General features: G+C 45.1%; 1 protein-coding gene across 1 annotated transcript; it reads right to left on the reverse strand.

Annotated features, from left to right (window-relative positions):
* Window positions 1-262: 262 nt before the first annotated feature.
* Window positions 263-1,644, reverse strand: LOC125541220 (probable WRKY transcription factor 41). Its single transcript, XM_048704683.1, has 2 exons — window positions 1,228-1,644; window positions 263-1,125 (listed from the first exon to the last, which is right to left on the reverse strand). Exons 1-2 carry the CDS (start codon window positions 1,515-1,517, stop codon window positions 525-527), a joined length of 891 nt encoding a protein of 296 aa, XP_048560640.1. The 5' UTR covers window positions 1,518-1,644; the 3' UTR covers window positions 263-524.
* Between the last annotated feature and the right edge of the window lie 16,052 nt (window positions 1,645-17,696).

Here is a 17,696-nt window from a genome sequence, read left to right on the forward strand (position 1 = left end):
GTAATGCATTTCTGGAAGTTTGCTTCTTTATTGAGACCTCCAAATGTGCATCTTGTTTTCTCACAGTAGTGTCTGACAACATGAAACCGGACGTGTTTCTCACTCTGTTTATATTTGATGTGCTCCAACGTTTCTTCTTGCCAGTCTCAGAACACTTGATTCTACGAGAGAAAAAAGTTCTTGACAAAAGGAGCAGATACTTCCTTCACAACAAAGGAACACTCCTCCAATGTCCATAGACATAGCGGGCTTTAAAGGACAGTTCCAGGATACAGTTCATGGATTCAGGAGAAGATGAATTTCAACACCTTATTTTTTTCTGCTTTCCTTACAAAATAAATCAACAGAACCTAACCAATCAAAACTGTAGTAGAAGAAAAGAAATAACTATTCAGATATCCTAAGGCTTTCTGCCTAGTGCCTAAATCTGCACTTTGATGCTCTGTTCTTCTACCCTCTTACCAAGGACAGGCAGGGGCTGGGTAGTGTCATATAATTCCACTTCGATGCTCTGTTCGTCGTCCTCACATGAAGAAGTTGGGCGCACCAAGGCCGAAGGTCGGGTCGAACTCGAAAAGGCAGTCCATGCTCGGGGCCGACACGGCTGTGAGCGCCGACACCACCTCCTGGAGGTCGCCGTCCAGCGGCCACTCCGTGTACGCGCCGGCCGGCACCGGGTACGGTGACATGGTCAGGCCACCGTTGGAGCCGGACTCCACAGGCGAGGCCATCGACGGCGGTGAGACTGAGGTGTTGTTCAGGGCGCCGTGGTCCGCGTCCACGGTCAGGCCGGCTCTGAGGCTCTGCAGCAGGCTCTCCGCGTGCGGGTTGTGGTGGTTCGTCGGCGGCCTCCTCCCGCCGCCGCCGCCGCCTGGCCTGCAGGTGTGCTGGCCGTGGTAGACGACGTCGAAGAGCGCGGGGTCCTGGTCGGCGCGCTGCACCTGCTTGGTGGCGGGGCAGCCCTGCGAGTTGCGGTGGGTGCAGCGGTAGTAGGCCCTCGGGTGCCTGGCGCCGAGGATGTCCTTCTGCCCGTACTTCCTCCAGCTGTGGCCGTCGTCGCCGGGCCCCTCCGCGCCGCCGGCCGCACTCACCCTCACCTGGCTCGTCCACCTCGTCGTCGCCTTCCTGCCAAGAACCACGAGACACCAAGAATTCAACAACAATTCGGTGCATTTTGGATGATCCAATTCCAATGGTGCTCTGTTCGAGCATGGGCTTTGTTTTTACCTCTTCTTGGTGTTGGTCCTGAAGGGCTGGTCGGAGACGCCGCTGAGGGAGCTGGACGTGCTGGAGGGCGTCGTCGGGGCGTCGGGGAAATGTGCGGCGGCGACGAAGCCGATGGACCGGTCGGTGAGCGCGAAGATCTCGGCGGTGAGGGCGCGGCACAGGTCGATGGAGGCGTCCGGCGCGTGTAGGTGCAGCTCCAGCTGCCGCACCAGCTCCTGGACGCGGCACAGCTCCGACACCACAAGCTGCAGGTTCCCGCGGCCGGCGCCGTTTCCCTCCACGCTCTCCATTGCCGCGGACACGGAAGAACACGTTCGATCGGCGGAGGAGAAGGAAGGAAGCGAGGAAGTGATCGGCGATATCTCTCGATCGCGAGGTGCAGGAGAGGAGGCGGTGGTGGTGACTGGTGAGAGGCGGGGAGACGAGCCATCTTATAGCGGCAGGGTTCAAGTCAAGTGAGGTGGAGGGGATTTGTTTGACTGGATGGGGATTGTTTGGACTGCCACTTGATTGGTTGCTGCCTTGCCGGGTACGGGTAGGGTTTTGCAGCTGCGGGCCGTTTTGCCCGTGAATTAAACACTTTCTATCGGGGGTGTATGCCCAAATGTTTAGATGGTCAAATGGATGGCTTTTATTTTTTTTCTTTTTGACAGTTTTTTTTAAATATAGTATAATCGAAGTTGCTTACATACACAAGCATATAGATAAATGCATGCACGCACATCCTATCTCTATGAGCACATCCCCGGAGACTGAGCCGGCATAACATTTTGAGATTTTATGAAGTCACCACAGGAGCTTCGCGGTCGATGGGAACGTCTGCTCCCACTGAACGAACATCGTCAAAAACCTAAAATAAATCCAGGGATAATGCAAGCATCAATGTCAAATACTCCCTCCGTCCGAAAATACTTGTCTTAGAAATGGATAAAATGGATGTATCTATAATTAAAATAGGTCTAGGTACATTGATTTTTAGGACAAGTATTTCCGACGGAGGGAGTATAGGACTTGAACCTGGTGGACCGGGATATCATAACCATCCAACCACAGGTTGATTCACTTCTTTTACAAAAATTAAGGGTTAATACCGAGTGAACCTTCCCATGTTGTACTTATGTAAAAAGACCGGGTGTGCTTATGTAAACACAAGCTGGCAACTATGTTGTGTCCTCGTACTCCTTTCTTTCCATATTGTAGTGCCCATAGATATAGATTTTTTTTAGAAGTCAAACTTTGCAAATATTGATCAAATTTATGGAGAAAAATATTTATATCTACATCTCAGGAAGAGCACTGATTCCAACATTAGACCCCTCCGACTGGTGGGTAGACGGCGAAAAGTCGACGACGTGTCATCCTATCAGAAGGAAGGCAGTGGTGAAGGGACACTTCAAACACTCGGTGCAGGTGCTGTCCAGGGGTCCAACACGGAGGAATTGTGCCCTCACCAGGTCTAGGGCACTTTGCTTGCCCTTTGGGAGCTCCGTCTTCGTCAACCTACAACAAACAATCATGATCATTGCTACTCTTTCCTCCAGAAGTAGACAAAGGGATTCTACTCAGCACTCTTGGCATGTCGCTATTACACGACGATCGCTGCACGCGTCCAAACCGTGTTCTTCTGCTTCAAGGTGGCGGTTTGATGCCGCTTGGACATGGCAGGTAGAGGAGCCATTTTAGACTTCATCCTCTCCATGTCCTTTGATGACTCGAGGAAATACATGTGATCTGATCATCCACCGGTAGCAACAGCTCTGATGCTGCTGTTGTTGTAAACAGCATAGAGAACGTCGGGCCGTTGACACTCCCCTTCGAGCCAACACGAAGGACTTGACTCCACGAGCGTTCAAACCACGCAGCTCTAGGCGACGGGTGACTCGGTGGTGGTGGTGGAAGCACGAGTGACACCATTGGCAAGGACATCGAAGGAGGGGGAGGGGAGGGGCCACTTGTACAACCGCAACATTGTGAGAAAAAAGAGGGAGGAACAGCACAATATCAGAAGATGTCTTCTTGCTAATTTTATGGACTGGTGCAACATTGGATATCTTAAAGAAGAGTTGTATATGATGCAACCAGAAGGTTTTGTCGATCCAAAAGGTGCTAACAAAGTGTGCAAGCTCCAACGATCCATTTATGGACTGGTGCAAGCTTCTCGGAGTTGGAATATACGCTTTAATAGTGTGATCAAAGCATATGGTTTTATACAGACTTTTGGAGAAATCTGTATTTACAAGAAAGTGAGTGGGAGCTCTATAGCATTTCTGATATTATATATGTATGACATATTGTTGATCGGAAATGATACCGAATTTCTGAATAGCATAAAAGGATACTTGAATAAGAATTTTTCAATGAAAGACCTCGGCGAAGCTGCTTATATATTGGGCATCAAGATCTATAGAGATAGATCAAGACGCTTAATTGGACTTTCATAAAGCACATACCTTGATAAAGTTTTGAAGAAGTTCAAAATGGATCAAGCAAAGAAAGGGTTCTTGCCTATGTTACAAGGTGTGAAGTTGAGTCAGACTCAATGCCCGACCACTGCAGAAGATAGAGAGAAAATGAAAGTCATTCCCTATGCTTCAGCCATAGGTTCTATCATGTATGCAATGTTGTGTACCAGACCTGATGTGTGCCTTGCTATTAGTTTAGCAGGGATGTACCAAAGTAATCCAGAAGTGGATCACTGGACAGCGGTCAAGAACATCCTGAAATACCTGAAAAGGACTAATGAAATGTTTCTCATTTATGAAGGTGACAAAGAGCTCATCGTAAACGGTTACGTCGACGCTAGCTTTGACACTAGTCCGGATGACTCTAAGTCACAAACTGGATACGTATTTTTATTGAATGGTGGAGCTGTTAGCCGGTGCAGTTTCATGCAGAGCGTCGTGGCGGGATCTACGTGTGAAGCGGAGTACATAGCTGCTTCGGAAGCAGCAAATGAAGGAGTTCATATCCGATCTAGGTGTCATACCTAGTGCATCGGGTCCAATGAAAATCTTTTGTGACAATACTGGCGCAATTGCCTTGGCAAAGGAATCCAGATTCCAAAGAGAACCAAGCACATCAAGAGACGCTTCAATTCCATACGCGATCAAGTCAAGGAGGGAGGCATAGAGATTTGCAAGATACATACGGATCTGAATGTTGCAGACCCGTTGACTAAGCCTCTCTCACGAGCAAAACATGACCAACACCAAGACTCTACGGGTGTTAGAATCATTACAATGTAATCTAGATTATTGACTCTAGTGCAAGTGGGAGACTGAAGGAAATATTCCCTAGAGGCAATAATAAAGTTGTTATTTATATTTCCTTATATCATGATAAATGTTTATTATTCATGCTAGAATTGTATTAACCAGAAACTTAGTACATGTGTGAATACGTATACAAACAGAGTGTCACTAGTATGCCTCTACCTGACTAGCTCGTTGATCAAAGATGGTTAAGTTTCCTAGCCATGGACAAAGAGTTGTCATTTGATAAACGAGATCACATCATTAGAGAATGATGTGATTGACTTGACCCATCCGTTAGCTTAGCACTTTGATCGTTTAGTTTACTGTTATTGCTTTCTCCATAACTTGTACATGTTCCTATGACTATGAGATTATACAACTCCCGAATACCGGAGGAACACTTAGTGTGCTATCAAACATCACAACGTAGCTGGGTGACTATAAAGATTCTCTACAGGTGTCTCCAATGGTGTTTGTTGAGTTGGCATAGATCGAGATTAGGATTTGTCACTCCGTGTATCGGAGAGGTATCTCTGGGCCCTCTCGGTAATGCACATCACTACAAGCCTTGCAAGCAATGTGACTAATGAGTTAGTTACGGGATGTTGCATTACGGAACGAGTAAAGAGACTTGCCGGTAACGAGATTGTACTAGGTATTGAGATACCGACGATCGAATCTCGGGCAAGTAACATACCGATGACAAAGGGAACAACGTATGTTGTTATGTGGTTTGATCGATAAAGATCTTCGTAGAATATGTAGGAACCAATATGAGCATCCAGATTCCGCTATTGGTTATTGACCGGAGATGAGTCTCGGTCATGTCTACATAGTTCTCGAACCCGTAGGGTCCGCACGCTTAACGTTCGGTGACGATCGGTATTATGAGTTTATGTGTTTTGATGTACCGAAGGTAGTTTGAAGTCCCGGATATGATCATGGACATGACGAGGAGTCTCGAAATGGTCAAGACATAAAGATTGATATATTGGACGGCTGTATTCAGACACTGGAAGTGTTCCGGGTGGTTTCGGATAAAACCGGAGTGCAGGAGGGTTACCGGAACCCCCCGGGGAACTAATGGACCTAGATGGGCCTTAGTGGAGAGAGAGAGGGGCGGCCAGGGCAGGTCGCGCACCCCCTCCCCCTTGAGTCCGAATTGGACTAGGAAGGGGGCGGCGCCCCCCTTTTCCTTTCCCTGTCCCACTCCTTCCTTCCCCCTCCTAGTAGGACTAGGAAAGGATGAATCCTACTCCTACCAGGAGGAGGATTCATCCCCTCCTTGGGCGCCCCAAGGGTCGGTCGGCCTTCCCCCTTGCTCCTTTATATACTTCGGTCATATCCTTGCAGTGCTTAGGTGAAGCCCTGCGCCGGTAGCTTCATCATCACCATGATCACGCTATCGTGTTGACGAAACTCTCCGTCGACACTCAGCTGGATCTAGAGTTCGTGGGACGTCACCGAGCTGAACGTGTGCAGATCGCGGAGGTGTCGTACCTTCGGTTCTAGGATCGATCGGATCATGAAGACGTATGACTACATCAACCGCGTTGTCATAACGCTTCCGCTTATGGTCTACGAGGGTACGTGGACAACACTCTCTCCTCTCGTTGCTATGCATCACCTAGATAGATCTTGCGTGTGCGTAGGATTTTTTTTGAAATTACTGTGTTCCCCAACAGAAGGGACACTTTAAACACTTAGTGCAGGTTTTGTCCAGGGTCCGACACGAAGGGATTGTGCCTTGACCAGGTCCAGGGCACTTTGCTTGCCCTTTAGGAGCTTTGTCTTCGTCGACCTACAACAACAACAATCATGATCATTGCAACTCTTCCCCCCTAGAAGTAGACAAAGGGATTCTACTCGGCAACTTACTCTCAGAAGGATGAAAGGCAATTTCTCTGGCTCCTTGGCATGTCGCTATTACACGATGATCGCTGTACGCGTCAAAATTGCGTTCTTCTACTTCAAGGTGGCGGTTTGATGCCTCTTGGACATGGTGGGTAGAGGAGCTGCTTTAGACTTCGTCCACTCAAGGTCCTCTGATGACTCAAGGAAATACAGGTGATCTGGTCATCCACCGGTAGCAATGGCTCTGATACCACCATCGTTGTAAACAACATAGAGAACGTCGAGCCATTGAAGCTTGCCTTCGAGCCAACACGAATGACTTGACTCCACGAGCGTTCAAACCACACCGCCCTAGGCGACGGGTGACTCGGTGGTGGTGGTGGAAGCGGGAGTGACACCATTGACGGCGACATCGGAGGAGGGTCGAGAGAAGGGGCCGCCTGTACAGCCACAACATTGTGAGGAAAAAGTGGGAGGAGCAGCACCATATCAGAAGATGTCTTCTTACTAATTTGTCAAATATTAGTTTACATAAGATACAAAAAATGTCATTATTCCCTTATTGTAGCACGCATCTTAATGTATTTTAACAAGGCTATGTCTTGATCTACCGTAAGAACAGCTAGCCGACGAAACATAATTATGCTAGGAAAATTATTCATCTTTTTGAGTTCTCGGTGTATGACTATGGATGTAAGTGGGGCGGGCTGATGAACAATACCATAAACCATCGATTTAATTCTTTCCAATTATGAGAGTTTCAGGGTTGTCTTTTCAATATACATAGTATATTTTGTTCCGCCGATAATCAATCAGCTTTTTTATAAGCATATAATATTTAAGTACGTCCCAACAAGAAATAATTTCATATTAAACATGCAAAGTAATTCCACGTATAAATACTCCCCCCTGTCCTTTTTACTCCGTGTATTATATTTGTGTCAAGTCAAATTTTGCAAAGTTTGACCGAATTAATATTAAAAATATCAACATCTACAATACCAAATATATATATTATGAAACTACAGTTCGTAATGATTCTTAAAATATTGATTTGGCATTTTCAATATTGATACTTTTTTATAAGTTGGACAAAGCATTTTCAATATTGATACTTTTTTCTATATAAGTTTGATCAAAGTAGAGATACTTTGACTTCGGACAAAACTTATATGCGGACTAAAAAAGACCGGAGGGAGTACATATTAAATTTCATAATGAGGTATTCTGGATATTACCAATTCCAAGTAATTTGAATATAGTGGCACGCATGACACATAATTCCAACAAATTTTAGACAAGTGATGAACAAATTCTGAAATAAACGATGAGCGCAGCACGAAACATGATGACGCTTGCACCACTACGTATGGCCATTGGAAGTCCCGGGTCGGGTTTGGTTGAGCTCCACGGGGATCCACAAAAACCATCAGAATCTTGGACCGGTCCACGGTCTTGCTCTCGCTTAGACCGTCCAGACAGAGATGTAAGTGAGATCAGAAAGTCCAAACCATAGCCAAACTGCTGACCAGTTCAACACTTTCTCGAATCGTCTTCCTCTGTTCCGTTTGCCCCTTTGGCCTTGAGGTTGCTATAAAAATTGTTGAATATTTGGGTCAACGTGTGGGACACATGATAGCAGCACAGTGAACTCCAGTACCGGCTGAACTGATGCGTCGTGAGCCATATTTAGGCTATCAGGTTAACTTCGGTTCTGCCATTTGTTTGCAGGCATTGATTAGTGAACATCTGTTTACGCATTCTCCTCTTTGTTTTTCACTTTCTTTTCTAGTAGGAGTACAAGAAAACATCAGATTTTGAAGATGAAATCTCATCTTCTATCGCACGAGCGCGTGTGCTGTTTTCTGTTGGTTTGGGCAACGGCTTCGCTTTCCATCTTCTGTTAAAAAAAGAGTGAAGTGCATCATAGGTCCTCGAACTATTTTAGAGGTGTCACGTAGGTCCTCGAACTATGAAAATCATTATCCAGGTCCTCAAAGTGCAATATAAGTGTCATCCTGGTCCTCAAACTATTTCAAATGTGTCATGTAGGTCCTTGAACTATTTCGGTGGTGTCACATATGTACCCATTTATTACACTTCAAGAATTTTAGAAGACGTAGATGACACTTTTTATAGTTTAAGGACCTACATAACATCTTTAAAATAGTTTGAGGACTTAGGATGCACTTCACTCTTAAAAAAAAGCAGAGACAAGAAAGTGGTCTCAGAGAGGGAGAAAATTAGCGCGTGAGATGGTGGGATGATTGAGATGACGGACGGACGGGCAGTCAGATTTTACGAGCTGGGAAAATGCGTAGAAGCTTAGCTTGACTTGACCGGTGTGTGGGAAGGAATCTTCTAACCTCTTTGCGCGTCGTTTGAACGAACGAAACAGCGACAAGGAAAGACCGAGAGTGCGTGCGTCTGATACCACTCATGTAGACCAGCTTCCAATAACAAGCAACAATAGTCCAAAGATTAGGGCATTCTTTGGTGACTTAACAATGGCAACGACGTACGTCCAGATTGGCTGCTGACGGACTTCTTTGGTGACTTGATGAATTATAGTTACGGGGAAGATGATTAACTACACATGTATGCAAACTGCCAATGTTCACATAATGAGGGGTAGGGATGCAGATCGACGAACTAAAACACCAAAAAAAAAAATCCTAGGCCATGTCGAAATAAACAACAAGTTCAACATCGTCAATCTACAAAGATGATATCTCAAGTTCTCAACTATCATTGGACAGCCCATGGATAGGCTGAAAGATAACCAAACAAATGTGGTTAGCTATAATTAGTACTGAGTAGTTGTGAAGAAATATACCCCCAATACATCTAGTGCGACATGATGTTAGGCTTTGACAAGCACACCATTAGTCATGCGCCAGCCAGAGCTTTTCATTCATTCACACGCCAAGAAGACAACGGGTAAGCATGTTCCATTCTCACAAACAAATCAAACGAGAAAATATATAGTGTCATGAATGATGAATGTTGTAACCACATTATTAATGCAGGAAATACATACATAAGCCTGCAGAGCAGTGGCAACTTGAAGTATATATGGAAAAAATAACAAGAAACAATACATCACATCAAGGTACAGCCAAGTTCAGTAGTACATAGCTATATACTCCTTTCTGAGTGAGAGTGGAATTTTGGAGCCTGGGTGCATTGGAGGAACTTATTTTTTGCCACTCTAGCTTTTGTCAATTTTGCTTATGCCATTTTAAAATTTGACATCTCACTTTTGCCATTCTTGAATTTTGACAATACATCACAAATGCCATTCCATGGCAAAAGCGATCATTTTTCATTTCACTTTTGCCACTCTTAGCTTTTGACAATGTATCACAATTGCCACTCTGGAAATTTTGCTTTTGCCATGGAATGGCAAAAGTGATATATTGTCAAAAGCTAAGAGTGGCAAGAGTGAGATGTCAAATTCTAGAGTGGCATAAGAAAAATTGGCAAAAGCTAGAGTGGGAAAAACAAAGTGTTCCCTTTAAATAATTAAAAAAATTGATATTTTAAGTTTCAAAATATTTTGAAAAGAATTCTACATGATCGTATGGATGCATATTACATATGTATAAAGTTTGATGATGAAATAAATAAACATGCGAGCTATACAAAAATGACGAATGATGATTCTAAATAATACATGCATTGTTCATCTTTCCAAAATCACGATTTTGTCATTTTGTGTAACTCACATGGTTATTTATTTCAACATCGAAATTTTTACATGTGTAATATCCATCCATATAAACATGTTGAATTTTGTTCAGATTTTTTTGGAACTTCGAAACACTATTTTAGCACTATTCAAAATATAGGGCTGTCGGAGCTCATCCTCCAAAGTGACTTTTTATTTTTGAGAGGCTTAATTATAAGAGCTCCTTTACGGTGATTGGGGCGGTACTGGGAGTACTTTCGAGTACTTACCCCTCCGATTTTTATTAGCCGTCCGATCTGGTGGGGGATTAAAAATGAATTAACTTAATTAGTTTAATCAGAGAAGGGCATAATGGTCCAGAGTAAAAAAAATCAACCAATCACGTCCACGACCAGAACCATGTCTAGATCTAGTAGCTCGGTCAAGTCCTCCTTCTCGTCCTCTTCCTTCCGTCCGACGAGCCTGGCGAGAGGAACTAATTCACCGTCATCGGCGTCGTTCTCGTCCTTCTCTCCTGGTCCCCTTCACTATAAAAGACGTGGTCGGCGACAGGAAGAAGAATAAGGCGTGACATCTGCGGCGACAGTGTCGGTGGCGATGGCGGCGGCGGTATAGGAGAAAGCCCCCCGCTGATCCCATCGCTTCCGGACTTGCATCTTAAGGTATGAATCGCCCGAATCTCAACTTACTTTGATTTGTAGCCTGCACTTCCTACTTAGATTTGTTTAGTCATCATTGATTTAGGTTTCCATGGTCACTTCACTAGTTTACGGGGGACCCAGTTTATGGACGTTTATGATTGCTTTCCATAACATGTACAAGGAGCAAAGTTTAAAATTCCACGCAAGATTTCATACTGGGTTTTGCATGCATTTATGTTTGTCCTTTCAGATTTTTATTCGTCTGAATTGTGATGCAGGAAGACATGGCGGATGTAAGTCACGAGTCAATGATGGAGTACTATCATATTGCCAAGAAGATGTTTAATAGTGAGGATGAAGGTTATACATTCTATAACAAATATGGTCTTGAGAAAGGTTTTAGTGTCCGGAGAAGCTATGTCGAGTGGGATGGATCCAACTGCCATATAATTTTAAGGAAATCTGTGTATTCGTGAAGGGGTTCATGAAGAGAAGCACATGAAGAGGAAGATGGAGGATAGAAAGAGGAGGCCACGGAGTATAACTCGTGTAGGGTGTAAAGCTAAATTGGTGATTGCAAGACAAGAGGAAACAGGTCAGTGGTTTGTCAAGGATTTCAATAATGAACACAACCATCCTCTAGCCCCACGGGATCTGTCGTGTCTTTTGCGTTCACACAGAAGAATTAGCGATGAGCAGAAAGCGGACATTGCAGACATGGAAAAATCTGGGATCAGAAAACACCATATTATGGATATTATGTGCATGCAATACGGTGGATATGATGAGGTTGGATGCATTATGAGGGACATTTACAATTTCTGCCATGCTAACAAGCAGGAAACAATTTCTTCCGAGGATGCTCAAACGATGATCAATCACATGGTGGCGAGGCAAGAGCAAGATTCAGATTTTTTCTTTAGGTACTTGGTTGATGAAGCTGGCCATCTGAAGGGACTGTTCTAGTGTGATAGTCAATCCCGACTTGACTACGAGGCTTTCGGAGATGTTATTGTTTTTGATAGCACATACAAAACCAATAAGTACAATCTGCCATTTGTGCCGTTTGTCAGATTGAATCACCACCGCAACACCATTATTTTTGCATGTGGTATCATTTCACATGAAACAAGCCAGGCATACGAGTGGATGTTACGGACCTTTTCTGATGCTATGGGACAGAAGCATCCTATATCTGTGATCACGGATGGGGACCTTGCAATGCAAAGAGCAATCAGGGTGGTGTGGCCTGACTCAAACCATAGGCTCTGTATATGGCACATTCAGCAGAACATTGTACGCCATCTGCATGATGACGCGGTAAAGGAGGAATTCCGATCTTTCATATATGATACATCTTCCATTGAAGAGCATGAGATAAAATGGTTACACTTCTTACAACGGAATAAAGTAACAAGTGAGGACTCCTGGCTGCATCATATGTATAAGATGAGAAAACTGTGGTGTGCTCCATATCTTGAGGGCCGTTGTTTCCTAGGATTGAGCAGCAATCAGCGGAGTGAGAGTTTAAACTCAGTGCTACATACGCATCTTGAGGCTAAGATGACGTTGTTTCAAATGCTAGAGCACTATGAGCGTTGCCTTGCGTCGCGACGCTTGAATGAGGCTCTCCAAGACGTCGAGGCCTTGCAGCCCGTTCCGTTCACAGAGGAAAATGCTTCAGTTCTTGAGAAACACGCCACGAAAGTTTTCACTTCTTCTGTGTTTAAGTTGGTCATATGGAGCATAGATGTTGTCAAAAAATGTGAGATCAGAGAGGTACTTGATGCAGCAGAGGTTACCACATACGTTGTGTCTAAGAAGGAAATAATGGATAAAAAGATCGAAGTGCGCACGGAGTCGAAGGAAGGTATGCTTCACAGTATCAGTTGTTCTTGCCGCAAATTAGAATGCGCAGGCACACCATGTTCCCACATATTTTAAATATTAGGAATTTTACAAGAAGAAACACTGCCCAGGTGTTGTGTTCCCACTCGATGGACAATGAGTGCAAAATGTGCATTCGCACCGACCAGAAAGAGCCAGATGTATGCATACTCTGCAGCCCTACAAAGGTACCGTAAGCTAAGGAATTTTAGTCACGCAGCATGTTTCAAGGCATGCCACTCTGATGAGGCGTTTCAGCATCTAAAAAGAGTTTTGGAAGGACAAGATGTTTGCAAAGGATCAACAAGTGAACAAGCTGATAGAAAGGGATCAACTAATGCTTAGGATAACAGCATTAGGTTTGGTCCGTTGATGCCACAATCGGCTAACCTTGATGGTGAAGGTTTCAAAAAGGTTCTAGATCCCATGCATGTGCCAGGCCGAGGTGCTCCGTGTTGGGGAACGTAGCAGAATTTTAAATTTTTTTACGCATCACCAAGGTCAATCTATGGAGTCATCTAGCAACGAGGGAGAGGGGAGTGCATCTACATACCCTTGTAGATCGCGAGCGGAAGCGTTCAAGAGAACGAGGTTGATGGAGTCGTACTCGTCGTGATCCAAATCACCGATGACCTAGCGCCGAACGGACGGCACCTCTACGTTCAACACACGTACGGTTGGGAAGACGTCTCCTCCAAATTGATCCAGCAAGGGGGAAGGAGAGGTTGATGGAGATCCAGCAGCACGACGGCGTGGTGGTGGAAGCAACGGCGATCTCGGCAGGGCTTCGCCAAACTCAGGGAAAGGGAGAAGTGTCACGGGAGGGAGAGGGAGGCGCCAGGGGCTAGGGTGCGGCTACCCTCCCTCCCCCCCACTATATATAGGACCCCTAGGGGGAGGCGCCGGCCCTAGGAGATGCAATCTCCAAGGGGGGCGGCGGCCAAGGGGGGTGGAGTGCCCCCCAAGCCAAGTGGGGCGCCCCCCACCCCTAGGGTTTCCAACCCTAGGCGCAGGGGGAGGCCCATGGGGGGCGCACCAGCCCACTAGGGGCTGGTTCCCCTCCCACTTCAGCCCATGGGGCCCTCCGGGATAGGTGGCCCCACCTGGTGGACCCCTGAGACCCTTCCGGTGGTCCCGGTACAATACCGATTACCCCCGAAACTTTCCCGATGGCCGAAACTTGACTTCCTATATATATATAAATCTTCACCTCCGGACCATTCCGGAACTCCTCGTGACGTCTGGGATCTCATCCGGGACTCCGAACAACTTTCGGGTTACCGTATACTAATATCTCAACAACCCTAGCGTCACCGAACCTTAAGTGTGTAGACCCTACGGGTTCGGGAGACACGCAGACATGACCGAGACGACTCTCTGGTCAATAACCAACAGCGGGATCTAGATACCCATGTTGGCTCCCACATGCTCCTCGATGATCTCATCGGATGAACCACGATGTCGAGGATTCAATCAATCCCGTATAGAATCCCCTTTGTCAATCGGTACGTTACTTGCCCGAGACTCGATCTTCGGTATCCCAATACCTCGTTCAATCTCGTTGCCGGCAAGTCACTTTACTCGTACCGTAATGCATGATCCCGTGATCAACCACTTGGTCACATTGAGCTCATTATGATGATGCATTACCAAGTGGGCCCAGAGATACCTCTCCGTCATACGGAGTGAAAAATCCCAGTCTCGATTCGTGCCAACCCAACAGACACTTTCGGAGATACCCGTAGTGTACCTTTATAGTCACCCAGTTATGTTGTGACGTTCGGCACACCCAAAGCACTCCTACGGTATCCGGGAGTTGCACAATCTCATGGTCTAAGGAAATGACACAAAGCTATAGAAAACGAACTACACGATCTTTGAGCTATGCTTAGGATTGGGTCTTGTCCATCACATCATTCTCCTAATGATGTGATCCCGTTATCAATGACATCCAATGTCCATAGTCAGGAAACCATGACTATCTTTTGATCAATGAGCTAGTCAACTAGAGGCTCACTAGGGACGTGTTGTGGTCTATGTATTCACACATGTATTACGATTTCCGGATAACACAATTATAGCATGAACAATAGACAATTATCATGAACAAAGAAATATAATAATAACCATTTTATTATTGCCTCTAGGGCATATTTCCAACAGTCTCCCACTTGCACTAGATTCAGTAATCTAGTTACATTGTGATGAATCGAACACCCATAGAGTTATGGTGTTGATCATGTTTTGCTCTAGGGAGAGGTTTAGTCAACGGATCTGCCACATTCAGGTCCGTATGTACTTTACAAATATCTATGTCTCCATTTTGAACACTTTCACGAATGGAGTTGAAGCGACACTTGATATGCCTGGTCTTCCTGTGAAACCTGGGCTCCTTGGCAAGGGCAATAGCTTCAGTGTTGTCACAGAAGAGAGTCGTCGGGCCCGACGCATTGGGTATGACTCCTAGGTCGGTAATGAACTCCTTCACCCAGATTGCTTCTTGTGCTGCCTCCGAGGCTGCCATGTACTCCGCTTCACATGTAGATCCCGCCACAACGCTTTGCTTGCAACTGCACCAGCTTACTGCCCCACCATTCAAAATATACACATATCCGGTTTGTGACTTAGAGTCATCCAGATTTGTGTCGAAGCTAGCATCGACGTAACCCTTTACGACGAGCTCTTTGTCACCTCCATAAACGAGAAACATATCCTTAGTCCTCTTCAGGTACTTCAGGATATTCTTGACCGCTGTCCAGTGTTCCATGCCGGGATTACTTTGGTACCTTCCTACCAAACTTACGGCAAGGTTTACATCAGGTCTGGTACACAGCATAGCATACATGATAGACCCTATGGCTGAGGCATAGGGGACGACACTCATCTTTTCTCTATCTTCTGCCGTGGTCGGGCATTGAGCCGTGCTCAATCTCGTACCTTGCAACACAGGCAAGAACCCCTTCTTGGACTGATCCATATTGAACTTCTTCAATATCTTGTCAAGGTATGTACTCTGTGAAAGACCAATTAGGCGTCTCGATCTATCTCTATAGATCTTGATGCCTAATATATAAGCAGCTTCTCAAAGATCCTTCATTGAAAAACACTTGTTCAAGTAGGCCTTTATGCTTTCCAAGAATTCTATATCATTTCCCATCAACAGTATGTCATCCACATACAATATGAGAAATGCTACAGAGCTCCCACTCACTTTCTTGTAAATGCAGGCTTCTCCATAAGTCTGCGTAAACCCAAACGCTTTGATCATCTCAACAAAACGAATGTTCCAACTCCGAGATGCTTGCACCAGCCCAAAGATCGAGCGTTGGAGCTTGCACACCTTGTCAGCATTCTTAGGATCGAAAAAACCTTCCGGCTGCATCATATACAATTCTTCCTTAAGGAAACCATTAAGGAATGCCGTTTTGACGTCCATTTTCCATATCTCATAATCATAGAATGCGGCAATTGCTAACATGATTCGGACGGACTTCAGCTTCGCTACGGGTGAGAAAGTCTCATCGTAGTCAACCCCTTGAACTTGTCGATAACCCTTAGCGACAAGCCGAGCTTTATAGATGGTTACATTACCATCCGCGTCTGTCTTCTTCTTAAAGATCCATTTATTTTCTATGGCTCGCCGATCATCGGGCAAGTCAGTCAAAGTCCATACTTCGTTTTCATACATGGATCCTATCTCGGATTTCATGGCTTCCAGCCATTTGTCGGAATCTGGGCCGGCCATCGCTTCTTCATAGTTCGAAGGTTCATCGTTGTCTAACAACATGATTTCCAAGACAGGATTGCCGTACCACTCTGGTGCGGAATGTGTCCTTGTGGACCTACGAAGTTCAATAGCAACTTGATCTGAAGTTTCATGATCATCATCATTAACTTCCTCTCTAGTCGGTGCAGGCACCTCAGGAACAATTTCCTGAGCTGCGCCACTCTCCGGTTCAAGAGGCAATACTTCATCAAGTTCTACTTTCCTCCCACTTACTTCTTTCGAGAGAAACTCTTTCTCTAGAAAGGATCCATTCTTGGCAACAAAGATCTTGCCTTCGGATCTGAGATAGAAGGTATACCCAATAGTCTCTTTAGGGTATCCTATGAAGACGCATTTTTCTGATTTGGATTCGAACTTTTCAGGTTGAAGTTTCTTGACATAAGCATCGCATCCCCAAACTTTTAGAAATGACAGCTTAGGTTTCTTCCCAAACCATAATTCATACGGTGTCGTCTCAACGGATTTCGACGGAGCCCTATTTAAAGTGAATGCGGCAGTCTCTAAAGCATAGCCCCAAAATGACAGCGGTAGATCGGTAAGAGACATCATAGATCGCACCATATCCAATAGAGTGCGATTACGACGTTCGGACACACCATTACGCTGAGGTGTTCTAGGCGGCGTGAGTTGTGAAACTATTCCACATTTCCTTAAGTGTGTGCCAAATTCGTGACTCAAGTATTCTCCCCCATGATCTGATCGCAAGAACTTGATTTTTCTGTCACGTTGATTCTCAACCTCACTCTGAAATTCCTTGAACTTTTCAAAGGTCTCAGACTTGTGTTTCATTAAGTAGACATTCCCATATCTACTCAAGTCATCAGTGAGGGTGAGAACATAACGATAGCCACCGCGAGCCTCAACACTCATTGGACCGCACACATCAGTATGTATGATTTCCAATAAGTTGGTTGCTTGCTCCATTCTTCCTGAGAACGGAGTCTTGGTCATTTTACCCATGAGGTATGGTTCGCACGTGTCAAATGATTCGTAATCAAGAGACTCCAAAAGTCCATCTGCATGGAGCTTCTTCATGCGTTTGACACCTATGTGACCAAGGCGGTAGTGCCACAAGTATGTGGGACTATCATTATCAACCTTACATCTTTTGGTATTCACACTATGAATATGTGTAACATTACGCTCGAGATTCATTAAGAATAAACCATTCACCAGCGGAGCATGATCATAAAACATATCTCTCATATAAATAGAACAACCATTATTCTCGGATTTAAATGAGTAGCCATCTCGAATTAAACGAGATCCTGATACAATGTTCATGCTCAAAACTGACACTAAATAACAATTATTGAGGTTTAAAACTAATCCCGTAGGTAAATGCAGAGGTAGCG

The sequence above is a fragment of the Triticum urartu genome, chromosome 2 (genome assembly GCF_003073215.2).
Source record: "Triticum urartu cultivar G1812 chromosome 2, Tu2.1, whole genome shotgun sequence".
Taxonomy (NCBI): domain Eukaryota; kingdom Viridiplantae; phylum Streptophyta; class Magnoliopsida; order Poales; family Poaceae; genus Triticum; species Triticum urartu.